This window comes from Arachis ipaensis, chromosome B3 (genome assembly GCF_059453495.1).
Source record: "Arachis ipaensis isolate K30076 ecotype BB chromosome B3, ASM5945349v1, whole genome shotgun sequence".
Lineage (NCBI taxonomy): Eukaryota > Viridiplantae > Streptophyta > Magnoliopsida > Fabales > Fabaceae > Arachis > Arachis ipaensis.
The window spans coordinates 38249502-38267134 of NC_142438.1; the positions used below are offsets into that span (position 1 = coordinate 38249502).

Genomic DNA, 17633 nt, shown 5'->3' on the forward strand with positions numbered 1-17633 from the left:
CCCGTGTAGATCGGACACTTTATAGTAACCTTTTCCCAATACTTCATTGATCTTGTAAGGTCCTTTCCAATTTGTAGCCAACTTTTCTTCACCCGACCTTGGTACCCTGATGTCATTCCTGATCAGAACAAGGTCGTTGGTTGCAAAGTTTTTTTCTGATAACTTTCTTGTTGTACCTTGTGTACATCCTTTGTTTCAACACTTCGTCCCTTATCTGAGCTTGTTCTCGGACTTCTGAAAGGATGTCGAGCTCTTCTTTATGAGCTTGGATGTTTCCTACATCATTGTAGAATCTCACCCTTGGACTTTCTTTGTTGACTTCAACAGGGATCATAGCTTCTATGCTTTAAGCAAGCAGAACAGAGATTCTCCATTTGTAAAATGGGGAGTTGTCTGATATGCCCATACAACTTGGGAGAGCTCCTCATCCCATGCTTTTTTTGCATCTTATAGTCTTCGCTTAAGCCCGGCCAATATGACTTTGTTTGCAGCTTCTACTTGTCTATTAGTTTGAGGGTACTCTACTGATGTGAATTGATGTTTAATCTTAAGACTTTCCACAAAACTTCTGACGGTTGAGTCAGTAAACTGAGTACTATTATTAGTAGTGATGGAGAATAGTACTGCAAATCAGGTGACAATATTTTTGTAGAGGAATTTACAACTTCTTTGAGTTGTGATGGACGCTAAAGGTTCTGCCTCAATCCACTTAGTGAAGTAGTCAATCCCTACTATGAGGTATTTTACTTGCCGGAGTGCTTGAGGAAATAGCCTGAGTAAGTCCAAATCCCATTTTGCGAAAGGCCATGGGAAAATGACGTTGATAAGCTCTTCTGGTGGTGCCACATGGAAGTTGGCATGTGTTTGACAGGGTGGGCACTTCTTGACGAAGTCAGCCGCTTCCTTTTGTAAGGTCGGCCAATTGAAACTGGCTCAAAACACCTTCTTAGCTAGTGATCTTGCTCCTAGTTGATTTCCACAAATGCCACTATGGATTTCTTCTAGGACCTCTTTAGTCTTAGAGGTTGGAATGCACTTTGGTAAGGGTATAGATACTTCTCTTCAACAGAGGCTGTTGTGAACTAGACTGTAGTTATGTGCTTCCCTTATAAGTCTCCTTGATTCCTTTCTTCTTTAGGAAGGATATCGAATTTGAGATATTCGATGATGGGAGTCATCCATCCCAGGTTTAGATTGGAGATTGTCAGTGTGTCCGACTTGTCGACTTCCTTGGCCACTGATGGTGTGTAAAGAGTTTCTCAGATCAGACTTCTGTTATTGCCCCGTAGCTTGGTGCTGGCTAGTTTGAAAAGAGCATCTGCTTGGCTGTTGAGCTCCCAAGTTGTATGTCTGACTTCTGCTTCTTGGAATTAGGCTAACTGCGCTAGTATTTTCTCTAAGTACCTCTTCATGTTAGGATCTTTGGCTTGGTAATCCCCATTTATCTGAGAATTTATAAGTTGGGAGTCACTAAATACTATGACTTTAAATGCTCCGACCTCTTTGGCAAGTTTCAAGCCTGCGAGCATGACATCATATTTAGCTTGGTTGTTAGAGGATGAAAAATTGAATTTTAATGAAAGCTCTACCCGCGTTCCTCCTTCATTCTCAAGAATGATTCCTACTTCACTACTAACTTTATTTGATGAGCCATCCACATATAGATGCTAGGTTGTAGAGCTTCCTTGTAATTCTCTTGTGTATTCAGCCAAGAAGTTGACCAGGTACTGTGATTTGATGGTTATATGATCTTTATACTTCAGATCAAACTCAGACATTCCGCAGCCCATTATAACGTCCATCCCACAATATAAGTATTTTGGAGGATATACTTCATGGGTTGGTTAGTTTGGATTTTAATGGTGTGGGCTTGGAAATAGTGTCACAGTCTTTTGGAAGTAAAAATGAAGGCATAGAAAAAATTTTCTATTCTTTGATAATTTAATTCTGCCCCTTGTAATTCTTTGCTCCTGAAGTAGATAGGTCACTGCCCCTCCTTATCTTCTCGAACAAGGGTAAAGGCTATAGCTTTGTCTGCAACAGCTAGATATAACACGAGTTCTTCTCCTTCTTCAGATCGGATAAGGATAGGGGTTGACTCAATAATTTTTTAAAGCTTTGAAAAGCTCGTTCACATTCTTGAGTCTACTGGAAATTGATTTTCCTTCTTGAGGATTGCAAACAAGGGTAGGGATTTCAAAGCTGACCCTGCCAAAAATCTAGACAAGGCTGTTAGCCTTCTGTTCAGTTGTTAGATTTCTTTTAGACAGGTCGAACTTTTCACCTCCATGATTACCCTATATTTATCTGGGTTGGCATCAATGCCTCTTTGAGTGGGAATGAATCCCAAGAACTTCCTGGCTTCAACTGCAAAGGTACACTTTGTGGGATTCAATCTCATCCCATGTTGTCTTATTGTGTTAAACACCTTTGCGAGGTCAGGCAGTAGACTGGTTTCTTTCTTGGTCTTTACAAGCATGTCGTCCACGTACACCTCCATCAATTTTCCAAGATGAGATGAAAATACCTTGTTCATTAATAGTTGATATGTAGCTCCAACATTTTTCAACCCAAATGACATTACCACGTAGTAGTAGTTTGCTTTAGGAGTGATGAAAGATGTCTTTTCCTGATTCGGTTTGTATATTAGGATTTGATTATATCCTGAGTGCGCATCCATAAAAGACAAGTATTTATAACCTGAAGCTGAATTAACCAAAGCATCAATGCTAGACAGAGGGTAAGGATCTTTGGGACAAGCTTTGTTGTGATCGATGTAGTCTATACACATCCTTTATTTTCCATTTTTTTCTTCATTAGTACCACATTAGCAAGCCATAAAGGGTATTTTACCTCCCTTATGAACACAGCTTCTAGCAGCGCCTAGTCTTCTATGACTTCTGCTCTTCGAGGCTGAGCTTTCGCTGTTTCTACTAGACAGGTCACGAACCCGAAAAACAACAAGCTTGTGGCTCATGAGGTTGGGGTGGATTCTAGGCATGTTAGAGGATTTCCAGGCAAAGAGATCAAAATTTTCTCGTAGGAGCTTAATGAGCTCCTGTTTTAGCTGCTCTTCTAGGTTATCCCTACATTTATTGTCTTTTCGATCTCATCCCTAATCTGGACTCCTCGATTTTTCCTTCAGGTTGGGGTCTTAGTTTCTCCCAAACTCAGCCACCTCCGAGTTCTATGGTATTGACCTCTTTTCTTTTCGTATACCCTCATAGGTTTAAGCATTCATTGTAATATCTTTCCAATTTTTTATCTCCTCTTACAGTGGCTATACTCTAAGGAGTAGAAAATTTCATGCAAAGGTAAGGGGTAGAGACCACTACAGCAAGTCGGTTCAGCGTTTGTCCGACCTATCAGGACGTTGTAAGTCGATGCCATGTCGATTACTATGTAGTCTATGCTCAAGGTCCTCGATTTTGTACCTTTACCAAAGGTGGTGTATAGAGAGATGAAGCCTAGAGGTCGGATGGGTGTGTCTCCCAAACCAAAGAGAGTGTCTGGGTATGCCATCAACTCCTTTTCTTCTAAACCCAGGTTGTCAAAAGCTGGTTTAAACAAGATGTCAGCCGAACTTTTCTGATCTACCAAGGTTCTATGGAGGTTTCCATTGGCTAGGATCATCGTGATCACGATAGGATCGTCGTGTCCGGACGCTACTCCTTGGGCTTCTTCTTTTGTGAAGGTGATTGTAGACAGGTTGGGCACTTCAGCTTCCTCACCAACCTGGTAGACTTCTTTCAGATGTCTCTTGCAGGAGGACTTTGTTATTCCTCCTCCTGCAAATTCCCCAGCAATCTTATAGGTATGTCGTTCAGGGGTTTGTTGTGGCTGATATTGCCTTTTCTTATTTTCTTCATCTTTTTTCCTTTTACCTTAGTCGTCAAGTCTTTCTGCTAGATATCTGTCCAGCCGATCTTCTCTAACCAATTTTTTTTATCACATTCTTTAAATCATAGCAATCATTGGTAGAATAACCGTAAATTTTGTAGTATTCGTAGTATTCTAACTGACTTCCACCTTTTTTGTTTTCTATTGGTCTGGGAGGTGAAATCTTTTCTGTGTGACGGATCTCTCTGTAGACATTGACAAGGGAAACCCATAATGGGGTATAATTGTAATACCTTCAAAGTTTTTTCTAGATGTATTCTTCTTTTTTGCTTTGACTCTCTTTCTTTACTTTGAGTCTGATATTTATTGCTTTGCCTTGAGATGGGTTCCCTTAATCTTGTTGTCTCCTCCATGTTGATATATTTCTCGGCCTGCTCTTGAATCTCATACAAAGATATTGTATGTCTCTTTGATATGGATTGAGAGAACGAGCCTTTTTTGAGGCCATTAACTAGTCTCATAATGACTGCTTCCATAGGTATGTTCTGGATCTCCAAACATACTTTGTTGAACCTTTTCATATAGGCTCATAAAGATTTCCAGACCTCTTGTTTTACTCTTAAGAGACTTGGGGCATGCTTGGTCTTGTCCTTTGTCAAGTCGGAGAGGTATGACTAGTGTGCAGTCGTCGTTGCATTGTTCTTCTTCCCGGGCTTCAAAATCTGAAGTAGTGTGTCCGTCATTTGGAATGTCGTCTTCCATCATATGGTATTTATTACCAGGTCCCCTGCAACGGTGCCAATGTTCTAAGGGTTACATGAAACGGATGGATTTCAACCTAAACGTGAGGTCCAAGCTCCTTTAGGGGTTATGTCCGACATCTCCTGGTGCTAAGGTGCCGCTGTCCGACGTCTTGGTGAAGGAAGGGGTGGTACCTGCAAGGGACTCCAATGGTTAAGTTAGCAAGGGTTAGGCAGGCTTTTAGTATATTGGGCTGCATTTATTTACAGAGATAGGACACCGAGACAGGGACACAAAGACACAAAATCGTGTTTGACAGAGGAGACATGGACAAAGACAATGTGTCCAGAGATACTGAATTAGTGTATTTTGTGTCCATCCTGACAGGAAGGACACAGAGACACTAACAAGGGACACAACTTATTTTTCATTTTTTTCATTATTCTTGTTAATCTTTTATAATTATATTTTTTATTATTATATTTTAAAATCATTATTATTATATTTTTTAAAGAATAAACAAATAAATATACAATTCATTTTTAATTTACATATTTAGTAATGCAAATATCATATATCTAATGATAACAAAAAATAAAAATTTGAATAAAAAAGATCTTCACAATAATATTTGTCCCAACAAAAATTACTAAAACTCAGCTCCTGTTACAACAAATAAAACAAGTAATACTACGAAAAAGTTAATTATTCAAAACAACCATTTGTATCGCTCATTCATACATACAAAGATAGAACAAAAATAACAATAGAAAATGTCTACAAATCAACAATTCCAAAAGATACGTTTTCACAAGAATATATGACAAGAAGAAGAAAGAAATAACTCAACAACAACCAAAAATGAAAAAAGGACAAATACCACATAAGAAGACTAAGTTCGTCAAATAAAATAAATGTGAAAACCAAAACAAATAAAAATGTAACTATGTACAATCTCAATATCAAAATTTTTTTTGTACTACAAAATATTTTAAATAAAAAATACAATCAAATTTAACATTAATTTTTATATATTTTAATTAATTTCTAAATAATATAATACTTATTAAAATATACTATATACTATCATTAGTTTACCATTTTGCGTATTGCATGGGCCTCACTCTAGTTAGTTAAAAATAGTAAATACGCTTTTTTGAAAATTTGCTATTAAAAAAGTCAATCAATTGCTTCTCTCACGTTTGAAAATTCACTGTATTTGGATGGCCTAGAGATGGCAATGGGGCAAGGCAGGGGTGGGGATACCTTCCCGCTCTCTGTTCCCACCCCTAGATTTGCTCACCGTCCCTGCCCTCATTCCCCATCGTGAGGAATATTGACCCCATCCTCATTTCCTGAAGATCCCCATTCTCTGCGGATCCCCATTTTCCGCGGGCCCCGTTCTCCAACTTCCTATATTGATCATTTATATGAAATTTCTAATAAAAAATTAAAAAAAAATAAAAATAAATCAAAATATATTATTAGAACATACAAGGATATAGTCACATAGCGGTAAAAAAGAGAAATAACACCGCAATCAAAGACAATGAGGCAACGATGGGTAACGACACAATGAACACTGAGCAGAAGTGGCGAGGGGTATGGCTGTAACTCTGGGAGATTGGGATTTGCGAGTTCTGACTTTCTGGGATGACTAGGACGATGCAGTGTTAGTGTTATAAAGAGAAGGGAAAACACTTTTGAAATTAGGGTTAAATTATATATATAATAAAGATATTTAAGTAAATTTAATAATTCAGGGATTAGCGGAGACGGGACAGAAATCCCTGCTTGGATCTCCACTTCTACCTCGAAGAAATTTTGGCTCCTATCCCCATTTTCACGGAAAAAATTCTCCGTCTTCGAATCCCTATTTGAGGCAATCCCGCAGAAATTTCCACACTTCGGAGAGTAAGAGAGTTTTGTCATCCAAGATGCTATATTAACTCTAATGGAACGTCCCCATTTGAGGCGGTTCCAGCAGGAATTCCCGCCGCACTTCGAAGAGTTTTGTCATCCTAGATGCTATATTAACTCTAATGAAGCCTTCTGATGCTTGAGCATTCTGTATAATTGTTTATAGGAATAATTTAAGGTATACTCAGTAATTTAAAAATCACTATTTGCATGCTATATTGACTTTGAACTTTTCTTTATTATCGTTATTATTCTCAATTTAGACATGAAAGATTTCCAGTCCCCAAAATAAAAAAAGACATGAAAGATTTTATGTATTTGTTTTTATTGTTTAAAAGATACATATATCACTTTAAAATATGCGTACAGCATCAACCTGAATACCTGATTATCCTTCATTGGTTTCTTTGATATCGCATGTATTTTCAAATAATGAAAATGATGTTATGTTTGTCTTTCGAATGTTAAATTGATATTATCATATTATACACATATTTTAAGCCTAAAGTTGTTACTTGTATCTTTCGGGAACTAAACTCATTTCCATCTTTCAAAGGCCAAACTTATGCTGGATGTTTCGATACAAGGGACTAAATAACTTGTTTACTCTTGATTTAACCATGGTTAATGTAGGGTGTCATGTGAATAAGTGTGAATGTGATGTATAATTAAATGCTACAATACAATAAGTTATAGGAGCTTAACAATAGATAATAAGTTTAAAACATTGAAAAAGGCAACAGCACAAATTAGAATGACATAAATATTAAATAAATTTTGACCAAGGGCACTGTTACCAGCACAGCTTCAGTCACCAATGGAAACAAAAGAAGCCCGTATGACATTCTTGGAAACTCATGGGCACTTTCTTTGAATGTAGGAAGCACCTTGTTCTTCATACCTATTGTATCAACAGGGGAAAAGATCAAATTTAGGAAGTTACTTTAAGTCATTGAGAAATAAGGAAATAAGTGCCAAGAAAAATATTAGAATGTAACAATCTAAACTAGAGTTCAGATGTGGGGTTCGAATTTCATGGAAGTGGGCAAAACGATTGCATAACTGAGCTGTCGCAATCAATTGATAGTTTAATTACTACTTACTCAGACTTGGAGAACCACATCTGCTGGAAGGAGCCTAGAGACGCCAGTATGCTTCCCCCTATCCAAACACTGCATATAGAGTTACCATCCTGATTTAATGGGCAGTCTTATATGAATCACAATAAAAATTACTTATGAAGAATGAGGGGAAAACTGTAGGGAGAGGGACAGAGATATATCACACCTGAACCTTCTTTCAGTTGCATTTCCACTTGCGAATACTTTTACCCTAGCAGCTTGAGGGGACTCCTAAAAACAGAAATTATAGATAGGTCAATTTTTATGCTATAAAAAATGTCATGTTCCAGAAAATGAAATATATAGTTTCAGAAATGTTCAGCTCCCCCCCCCCCCCCCTCTCTTCCTCTTCTCACCCCCCAAGAAAAAAAATTGATTATAGTAAAAACATAAAATATTTTTTTCTATAAATAAAAACTTTTACGACCAGAAAAAAGAATGTCAATATGTGTCTTAGTCAAACAGCACTGTAGTATCTTGTCAAAGATCATATTATAACTTATGGAAAAAACTCATTATGTAGATAAATTGAAATGTGATCCTCTGTAAATATCACCTCAAGTAACTCTTTCTCAATGCGTTCCTTCAATTGTTGCATTGAAGCTGTGCCACCAGTAAGCTGGGAGGTAAACAAAAATAACTTTCAGCTGTGGCCAAACTTTAAAGTACAAACCCAAATATGGTGGAACACCAAATTAATATTGTAGTTACCATTATGCTACCAAAGAGTTCTCTTCGGATATCAACATCACACTTATTAATACTATCTATAACCTGCACATATTCAGAACTACCAAAATCATGACCACGAGAGAAAATTCTGAACTCTGAGTACTTAATAGTTAATACATGCTAAATGAAGGAAAAAGATTAAAATAACACAATATATACCATTTTTGGAAGACCACGAACTGAATGAGCAATTTCAGCAAAGCTCTCCATGCCCGGTATTGTCTGTGATACACAATGTAGTAGTAAAGCACGCAGAAGCAACACAGAAGGGAACAAAAGGCCATTTCCCCGAAGGTTCTTGATTTAGATTTTGAGAGTGAATGTTTAACCAAAAAAAAAAAAAAACTTGTCGTAACATTTAAAAAAAAATGTCCAACAATTGTCCAAGTGATAGTTCCGCAATTCAATCTGACAACAAATCATATTACTCTTCAACCTCCTAATACTAAAATATTTCCAACTCCAGTATGCATTGACAAATTTTTAAAAGAAGTGTGCCATGTGAGAAATTCTTTAAGACAAACTAATGCAAAAATCGATGCATATACAAGCCACACCTGAACCAGCGATGGATTAAAAAGAATATCAGGAATCTTGAATCTGTCGGATCCAATTTCAATTATCCTGTGTGATCCATGAAATTCAAGTCATAAAATACAGCAAATAAACCAGAGCAAAGAAGATTAGGCTTCAAACCCAAATGGATGTTAGTATGAAGCAGATAATTCAAAGTTGGAACCATAATGAATGATCCCTATTTTAGGAAGAGTAAAGTTAGACTCACTGGCCATCAGGAAGCTCATATGAGGTCATTGGAATGTTAGAATATGAACTCTCTGCCAAATAAAAAAGTAAAACCATGAACAGCATGACATACATTAGGTAACTATTATAAAGAAAACAAAGAACTTCGCAAATGGGATTCAAAACATGATATGAATTTATATAAGTTGGAAGTCATACCATCATATGGAGAATCCGGGGCTCGGCAGACACATTCCTTGATGTCACTAGCAATGACTCTCTGTCGCAATAAACAATCAGCATCTAAAGGACACGAGGCATATGAAAAAGAATAGTTGGAACGACTACAAACCTGGGAGTAGAGTTTGTAGCTTTCAGTTGTATGAGGAAAATCAAGGTTTACAGTCTGGCATTTAGAGAAAAATAAAGGGTAAATAAGAATTACTCTTAACTCATGAATTTGATTGAAGTGATTTGTGATTCTGTAGACATGTAATTTCCACCCGTAATTCCCTTGAGTTTCAAGCTTTGGCATTGTGGAAGTGCCAAGTGCCAACCTTTGTGATATATTATACTGTAGAAAAACACATTATTACCAAGTACCATGAAATTACAGTGTACCTGAATATTTCCTGGCCGTATTTCCTTTTTCTTGAATGCATACCTCGGTTTTATCTATAGTAAATTTTTTAGGGAAAAAAAAGAGTAAGTACATATATGCCCTCCTTGCTCTAGATGACCATGGAAAAAATTAAATAAGGCTAATGTTTTGTTACTCACTGTGATACCTTTGCCTTCCAAACTTTTCATCAAGCAATCTGTCAGAAATTCTCCTCCAATGGGAGAAGTTGTCACAGCCTATTCTTGCAAACATAAACAAAAACATAAGCAGACACATGATACCCAAACAAACAATAAGTACAAACATAAACACGTATCTAATACAATAAATCCCTTCGATCGTTCTAAATTATACTAAATTATATTTTCAAGGGAAAAGAATGAAAGATAAACACATGAAGGCAGATGAAAAAAACATTTTAATATTGAAATAGCTAGAATCGATGCAACTTGTATTTCTAACACCTTGGAATCATCAACTAGAACATGCATTAGTGCCTTACATTAAACTAAATGGTCAATTATATTATCACAAATTATACAATCTAACAGCTATATTTTCTTTCCATAATCAGATTTTTGGTACATGGGCTAAAAGCTTCGTAACCAGTTAAATAGCTTACACATTTTTTCTTATAAACAATTAGCTTGACAAATGATTTCTGTTTGATAGGCTAGCAACAATACCTTTTGAAGAACATAACCATCAAGCACTGGTGCAACTGTTGTTGATCCTCCACCACTGGGTATTGAAATAAAAAAGAAAAGTAGAAATCAGCAACTCAATATCACATTGCAAATGAAATAGAAGCTAGATCAAAGATTGAAGTGCTAAAAATTAAAACCAAACCCCGGGGGTGGGAGAGAGAGAGAGAGAGAGAGAAGAAAAATAACTGTATTCATCTTCCAACCAAAGACATTCACATTGCACATCAATACTGAGAAACAACCAGGTTATTAGTCACCAACTCAAAAGACCCTTACCCATCAATTACTAATGATGTTGCGCGCCCTGATGCGAATGATGTGAGGACCTGGTGTTAAGAGATATATGTGTTCATTAATTTGTTGACAGATTCATGGTGTCAAGGCATCAATGCAGGGGGAACAAAAAGTTTTTTTCTTCTGAGACTAATTTTATATTGCTAGCCTACACAGAGCAGGAAAGAACACATCACTTACAGCATTCTTGGCCAAAAACAATGCAGGTACTTTGTATTTTTCAAACATCAGCTCTGCTGTCCTGACAAATTGACAAAAAAATGAAGATGAAATGAACAGTTTGATAATGGAACCAAATGTCTAACTGTATTACCAAAAGCCAAAAACCAGAAGAGGGAAAAAAATTGCAGAATACCTTTCTCTCTGCTCTTGAGTATTATTACATGGCTCAGAAAGTAGCATTGGACGCTCTTTAGGATCAACCAATAGACAATCCCTGAAAATCAGCTAATAGTAATAGTAATATAAGACATAGAACAGATAAATTTCATAAAAGAATAATATTTAAAAAGAATTGAAAAGCACGATCATGATACATGGATTGGCAAGCATAGTGACATTTCGGATAAAAAGTATGTCCTAGGATAAACAGAAATATTTTATAACAACTGTCAGCTACTTAACATAAAATAACAGAAAATAATGATCCTATTTACCGAAAAAGGGAAATAATACCATACTGCAGACTACAGACAGATTAGGTAATCAGCAACAACCTCAAAGCATGATCCCATATGTTGTCTACAATATTCCAGTCAGCAACAACTCCATTCTTCAGTGGTGACAGCACCTGATAGACATAACAGATAAAGATGATGGAAATGATTAATTTTGACATAACTGAATAACATTATAGCATAAGTTAACAGCTGTTTCAAAGCATTACCTCCATGTAGTCTCTGCGATACCCCAAGGACTGGGATCCTACATAAAGCTTGCATTTTCCCTTGGTTTTGTCAGAATCAAGATTTTTGGCATTGTTTGGCAATTCTGCAGCAGCTCCCAAGTTCTCCTCACCATCGCCATGCCCATTAATGTCCATTTGATCAATTGCACCAACAACCTACACAAATACATGCCAAAATAACATCGATGGAAGAGAAACGCTACAAAAACACACAATGAGAAGCTAACTTGTTAAATTGAAGTATCCTAATGGCATGAGCAGGTAAACACTACGTACATTTTGATTCTGCTGGAAAATTAAAGCAGATTTAATTTTGAGTAGGGTGAGAGGTGAGACTTACAGAGGGGAAAACAGCCTTAGGAGCATCTTCACCAGCATAACCAGCTTTGCATGTGTGGGACCCCAAGTCAATCACTATCGCTGAAACTTCATCTGCGAGTTAAAACAACAAAAATGAAAATTGCGAATGGAACGAGAATCAGAGAATTAATGGAGAATAAAGAGGTGAGAAAGAAAGGATATTGAAGACTCACCACCGCCATACATCTCTAGGGTTTGTGCAAACGAAAATGTGGGTTCTTTTCGGAGGTCTGAGTGTGAGAGCGCAAGGAACGAGAAATGAAGCGAAGAAGGAAGCTAGCTCAGGTCAGGACTCAGGTGCAATGGAAGAGAAGAAGGGCTTCTTTGAACTCTGGCGGTATTTTTTTTTTTTTCTTTTTATTTTTGTTGGGATTGGAGCGGGAGCGGGGGGGTTCTGCTATTTTTTTTTTTTTTTTGGGACGGAGGGATTTTCGATTTCTCCTTTGTATTTTATATATTTACCATTGCATACAATGTTGGGCTTCCCATTACAGACTATAAATAATTACAAAAGTCACTAAACCATTTTATTTTTATATCGCAGTTTGTTTTGGGCTCTCATGAAAATGTGCCCGGGATGAGCCCATGTTCTCTCTATACTTTTTGGGCGGTTCCCCTAATTACGAGTGCATTGTGTAGAGTGAGTGACAGAACAAAAAGAAAAAGTAGAGTGGTTACCCTAATATTACATAACTAATAAAATTTATTATTTTTTACTAATCCTTACTAACTCTAAACACTAATAAACGAAAGCATTACTTGCCTGACAAGGAACTGTACACGGGTTCAAGTCCTCCATGAAAAATATAGAAACTATAGCAGTGGTAGTAATAACTAATAAGTAGTGTGTGCGAGTGGGTGTGCATTATATAAGACTAAAAAAAAATACTAAATTTTAATAGTATAAAAAAATATTGGTATAAAATATTGATTAATATTAATAAATAAGTTATTGGTCCTAATATTTTTTTAGAAAAAAAAATTCAAATTGATTCCAAGAAATTCTAGATCTGAATATTTTGGTCCTTAACAAAATTTTATTCATTAAGAGTTTTCTACAATAACTTTTGTTGAACCTTCGTCTCTTTTAATTAAATTTTCAATATGCATATTAAACAAATAAATTTTAAATAAATTTTATTATAAGATAATTAAGTTCCTCAAAAATATTAACATAAAATAAATTAATTCCCTAAAAAACAACGAGGTTAATCTGTCAAACGGAAATAATTTTTAAAGACTTCTAGAGAATAAAAATTTATTAGAAACTAAAATGTTCGATTTAAAATATTGAAAAATTAATTTAGGTGACTATTTTTATTTTTAAAATCAAGAGAATTTTTTATATGTTTAATTATTTTGTTGGTCTCTATAATTTTACCAAATTTGTAATTGTACTTTTTTTTTTATATTGAATCTCTATACTGTTTTTAATTTTGTAATTAGGTTATTTCCGTGTCAAAAACATTAAACTAACGGAGTATTCCTTTCAAATAAATATATAGCAAAGATTTAATTAAGTTCTTAATTGTGGGGTACTTTCATTTTGTGAAAAAAATATTCTATTAACTCTCTAACATTTTTTATACTAACAAAGACTTAATTACAAAATTAGGGGCGCATTAAAAAAAAGTGTAAGGACTTAATTATAAATTTAGTGAAACTATAAAAGCTAATAGAGTAATTAAACTTTTTTATACAAAAAAAAATATAAAAATTTTAAAAGTATAATAATCCATGATAAAAAAAAATGTATAATAATTTACATACTTTAATTAAAATTTCTTTCGGTTTCAAAAATTTTTGTTGGGATAAAGTAGTTAATTAATTATGTTATTTATATAGGTGTTGGAAGTAATTCAAGTCAACTCACAAACTAATTTAAAATTGACTCGTTAACAATTTAATAAGTTGAACTAAAAAATTTGTAAGTTAACCTGCCTTGAACATAAATTTAAACTCATCTATTAAATGAGTTGGATTTTAACTTGAGTAAATTCGATTCGTTTGATCTTCTATTTTCAAGCTTTGGAACATTAGTAGAGCACTATGTCACTATGTTATAAGGTTATTTTCTACTTTGTCAAAAATGGGTACGAGTGTGATTTTGTTGCTTGAGAAAGTGTTTGAGAGAGCCAGGGGCTGAAGCCATGGTTCTTTAACAACTGACTCTTGATACATTGTTACAATGGTTATACTAGCATAGAAAAAATAGATAAAACTTTTTTTGACTCTAAAGTTATCATTCCTGAACAAATTATTTAGCAAAAAACAAAACTATATATTGCTATTATATGGTTAATGCTTTATTCTAATTTCACTGCCACAACTACTTAACTTATATATAGCCTAATGCATGACTTTGACTAGGTCTAACTCTCTATAAGTCTAAACACTAAGCTGGCCTTTTTTCTAATCTTTCATTACATTTTAACTAATACTTTTTTATCTTGAATTATTGATTTCTATCCTTAACAAATTCAAGCTAAAGTAATTTTTCTTAGAAAATATGAAGTTTTTAGGCCTACATGATATGGACTCAGCCCACTTCGATCCTAACATATAAACTATATTCGAGATTGGACCTACCAAGATTGGCTTAAAACATAAAATTCAATACAGAAAGCCTAATCCACATAGGTCAAACTTGCTTGGACACGGGTCTCAAAAGCCCGTAACCGGCACGACTTGGGGAGAAAGGCAAGCGCTCCTCCCTAATACTGTAGTTATCACCCTTAGACGATAACCACCCTGAATATGGAGAGTAACCTCCCATTCTGTAATGGGGTAACCACCCATGATCTTCATAAGTCATCCCTAAAGAGTGACTAAGTCCAACATTACTACTCTATAAATACCCCAACACATGTATTTTTTCCAATTTAATCTGATCTTAAACTTGCTTAAACTCTTACTGACTTAGATATCATAGTCCCTTGCAAGTACCCCCTATTACTGTCTAGGCGAAGACGTTGGATAAACTACCGTCTCGGTATCCAAGTCAGATTTCTTTCCAAAGACGTTTGGACCTCACGTCCAAGCCCAAATTCATCTTAATTTTAGGTAACACCACGGAACACAAATATATATATGAATGAAGGAATATTTCTAAAAAAAGATACAAAATGATATAGATGATGAACAATGACATGATATATGGCAAGATTATTTATGTCATATTTTGACTACTAATGTCAAATTATGACTTTTAAATAACTGTTTTTTCACGTCTATCTCACAGACAAATGAAGGTTACTATATTACATTAAATATTCATCCAACTAAATAACTGATGTATGGAAGGATACGTAGTGTACCAGTCTTTCTAATCTTTTTTGCATGAAAAATTCCATTAGAATATCACTCAATACACTTCACAATCCACATATACAACTTTTGTTTTTTTTGGTGGGACATGCAGCTATTTAAGCCTCTGATAACTCATTAATATCTCATGCAAACAAAAACTATGAAACATGGCTCTAATTTTGCACCCAACATTTCTTTTTCTCACCATAATAGTGCTCGCACTTTTCTTCACCACTGTTTCCACTTCCTCCGAATTCTCTTCTCAACGTCACCGCTTCCATACACCCATAACAAACTCAACCGAACCCAAATCTTTCTCTTTCATCTTTTTTCAAACTACAACTATATCCAAGGCACTCTTTGCACAAGTCACCACAAAGAGGACCATCTCAATCACTTCAAAAGTTCTGAAATGACTATGTATGATGGAACTACTCATCCAAGGAACAACCTCAGTAATTTCAAAAGTCGGGTATACCTGGCAGGAGCGTCTGACGCAACTTGGTCCAAAGCCTTTCTGACTACACTCATTAAGGCAGCTTTTAGATGGTTTGACGGGTTGCCAGCCAGGTAAGTCACGTGTTTTAACGATTTAGCTCGTGGTTTTCTAACCCACTTTTCAATCCAAAAGAATAAAGATTAAATATGCTCTAAGTTTACTTAGAGTAAAACAAGAAGTCGGAGAGTCACTGCAGGCCTACATGGAAAGATATAACAAAACCTGCTTAAAAATCTAGCATTTACCTACTGAAGCAGCCATCATGGGCCTAATAAACGGGCTAAAAGATGGACCATGGATGACGTGTAAGTAAAAGTGAAAAAATATATCAACATGAAAGAAACTACACAGCTAAAGAGATCCCATCCAGCTCAGGACACAAAGGAAACTCGCGATGGAAGTAAGGAGAAGGATAAAAAAAATGAGAAGACAAGTCTTTTGGAGCAAAAGCTACCACTTTTACACCCCCTTAGAGTCTTGTTAGCGAAAGTTTATAGGGATATTTGCAATGTGAAAAAACTCCCACAACTTTAGCCCATCATCAAAAGTAAGAAGGGAGAAAACAAAACAGAGTACTATGAATACCACCGCATCTACGACCATCATGCCAATGACTGTTATGATATAAAAAGCATAATAGAAAAATTAGCTCGTGATAGCCGATTAGATAAATATATCACTCCTACAAGGTCGGACCAAAGAAGAAGATGGGACTCAGGAGATGAAAAAAGTTCTCACGACAAAGACAAGAGCAAGCATAGATTAAAGATCGCAGAAAGGCACATCTATGTCATAGCTGGGGAATTTGCAGCTGGAGGAACCTCTAAGTCGTCTAGAAAAACACATCTCAAAGAGGTTTATCAAGTGAGAAAGAAAAGTCAAGAATTCGACATTCCTAAAATTATTTTTACCAAGGAAGATGCTAAAGGGATCATCCTGGGCCACGACGACTAGGGTAGCGATCACCATGGTATTGGCAAATGCCAATTTGCATCGAACCTTGACAAATCAGGAAAGCTCAGCAAACATTCTCTTTAAGCCGGCCTTTGAGAAGCTCGGCCTCGAGACCAAAGACCCGAGGGCTTATCTGGACACCCTATTCAGATTAAGACAAACTCCGATCCAACCGATGGGATATATCAGCCTCTACACCACATTCGAGAAAGGACCAAGGAGCACAACATTAAAGGTAGATTATGTGATCATGGATACACCAATATCATACAATGCACTGATAAGTCAAAGCACACTAAACTGAGTTTCTATTGTGGTTTCAATCCCTCACTTGTGTATGAAGTTTCTAACCAAGAATAGGGTTGTCACAGTTAAAGGAGATTAAGCGTTAGGCCGAAGGTGTTGCAACGAAAGCTTTAACCTTAGAGGACAGAAAGCCGGAGGACAAGTTGCCTTCCTTGAGCTCAGACGACCTAGGAAAAAAAAGCAATTCCAACTGCAATCCGACAGTAAGCTCAAAGAATTTCAAATCAGGAATCATCCAGAAAAGGCACCAACATCAGAGTGAACTTGCAGGAAGATATGAAAAAAGAGCTTATCCAACTGCTACGAGATAACATCGATCTCTTCGCTTGGAAGGCCTCCAACATGCCAGGTATTAAACCCGAACTTATAACCCATAAGCTGGCAGTGTTTCTAGGGTCTAAACCCATACAACAAAGAAGGAGAAAGTTGAGTGTGAAAGGAGCCAAGGACAATGAGGAATAAGTACAAGCCTTGCTAGAAGCTAGATTCATTAGGGAATTCGAATATCCATTATGGTTCACAAATGTCATTTTAGTTAAAAAGCACAATGGTACATGGAGGATGTGCGTAGACTACA

The 17633-nt window shown here is 36.0% G+C and overlaps 1 protein-coding gene across 1 annotated transcript; it reads right to left on the reverse strand.

Annotated features, from left to right (window-relative positions):
* Positions 1–7092: 7092 nt before the first annotated feature.
* Positions 7093–12320, reverse strand: LOC107630318 (actin-related protein 4). The gene is made up of 20 exons (XM_016333413.3): positions 12162–12320; positions 11969–12060; positions 11608–11784; positions 11438–11511; positions 11077–11157; positions 10902–10962; positions 10704–10753; positions 10407–10461; positions 9879–9956; positions 9720–9773; positions 9451–9504; positions 9318–9378; positions 9139–9190; positions 8912–8978; positions 8514–8576; positions 8334–8396; positions 8179–8241; positions 7789–7853; positions 7605–7673; positions 7093–7402 (listed from the first exon to the last, which is right to left on the reverse strand). Exons 1-20 carry the CDS (start codon positions 12172–12174, stop codon positions 7357–7359), a joined length of 1338 nt encoding a protein of 445 aa, XP_016188899.1. The 5' UTR covers positions 12175–12320; the 3' UTR covers positions 7093–7356.
* Positions 12321–17633: the final 5313 nt, after the last annotated feature.

Excerpts from the sequence above, each read along its gene's own strand:
- LOC107630318 (XM_016333413.3), bottom strand. Across the intron at positions 9,191-9,317 it reads CCCGGATTCTCCATATGATG|AGAGTTCATATTCTAACATT; the intron begins GTATGACTTCCA and ends TTTATTTGGCAG. Across the intron at positions 8,397-8,513 it reads TTCGTGGTCTTCCAAAAATG|GTTATAGATAGTATTAATAA; the intron begins GTATATATTGTG and ends GAATATGTGCAG.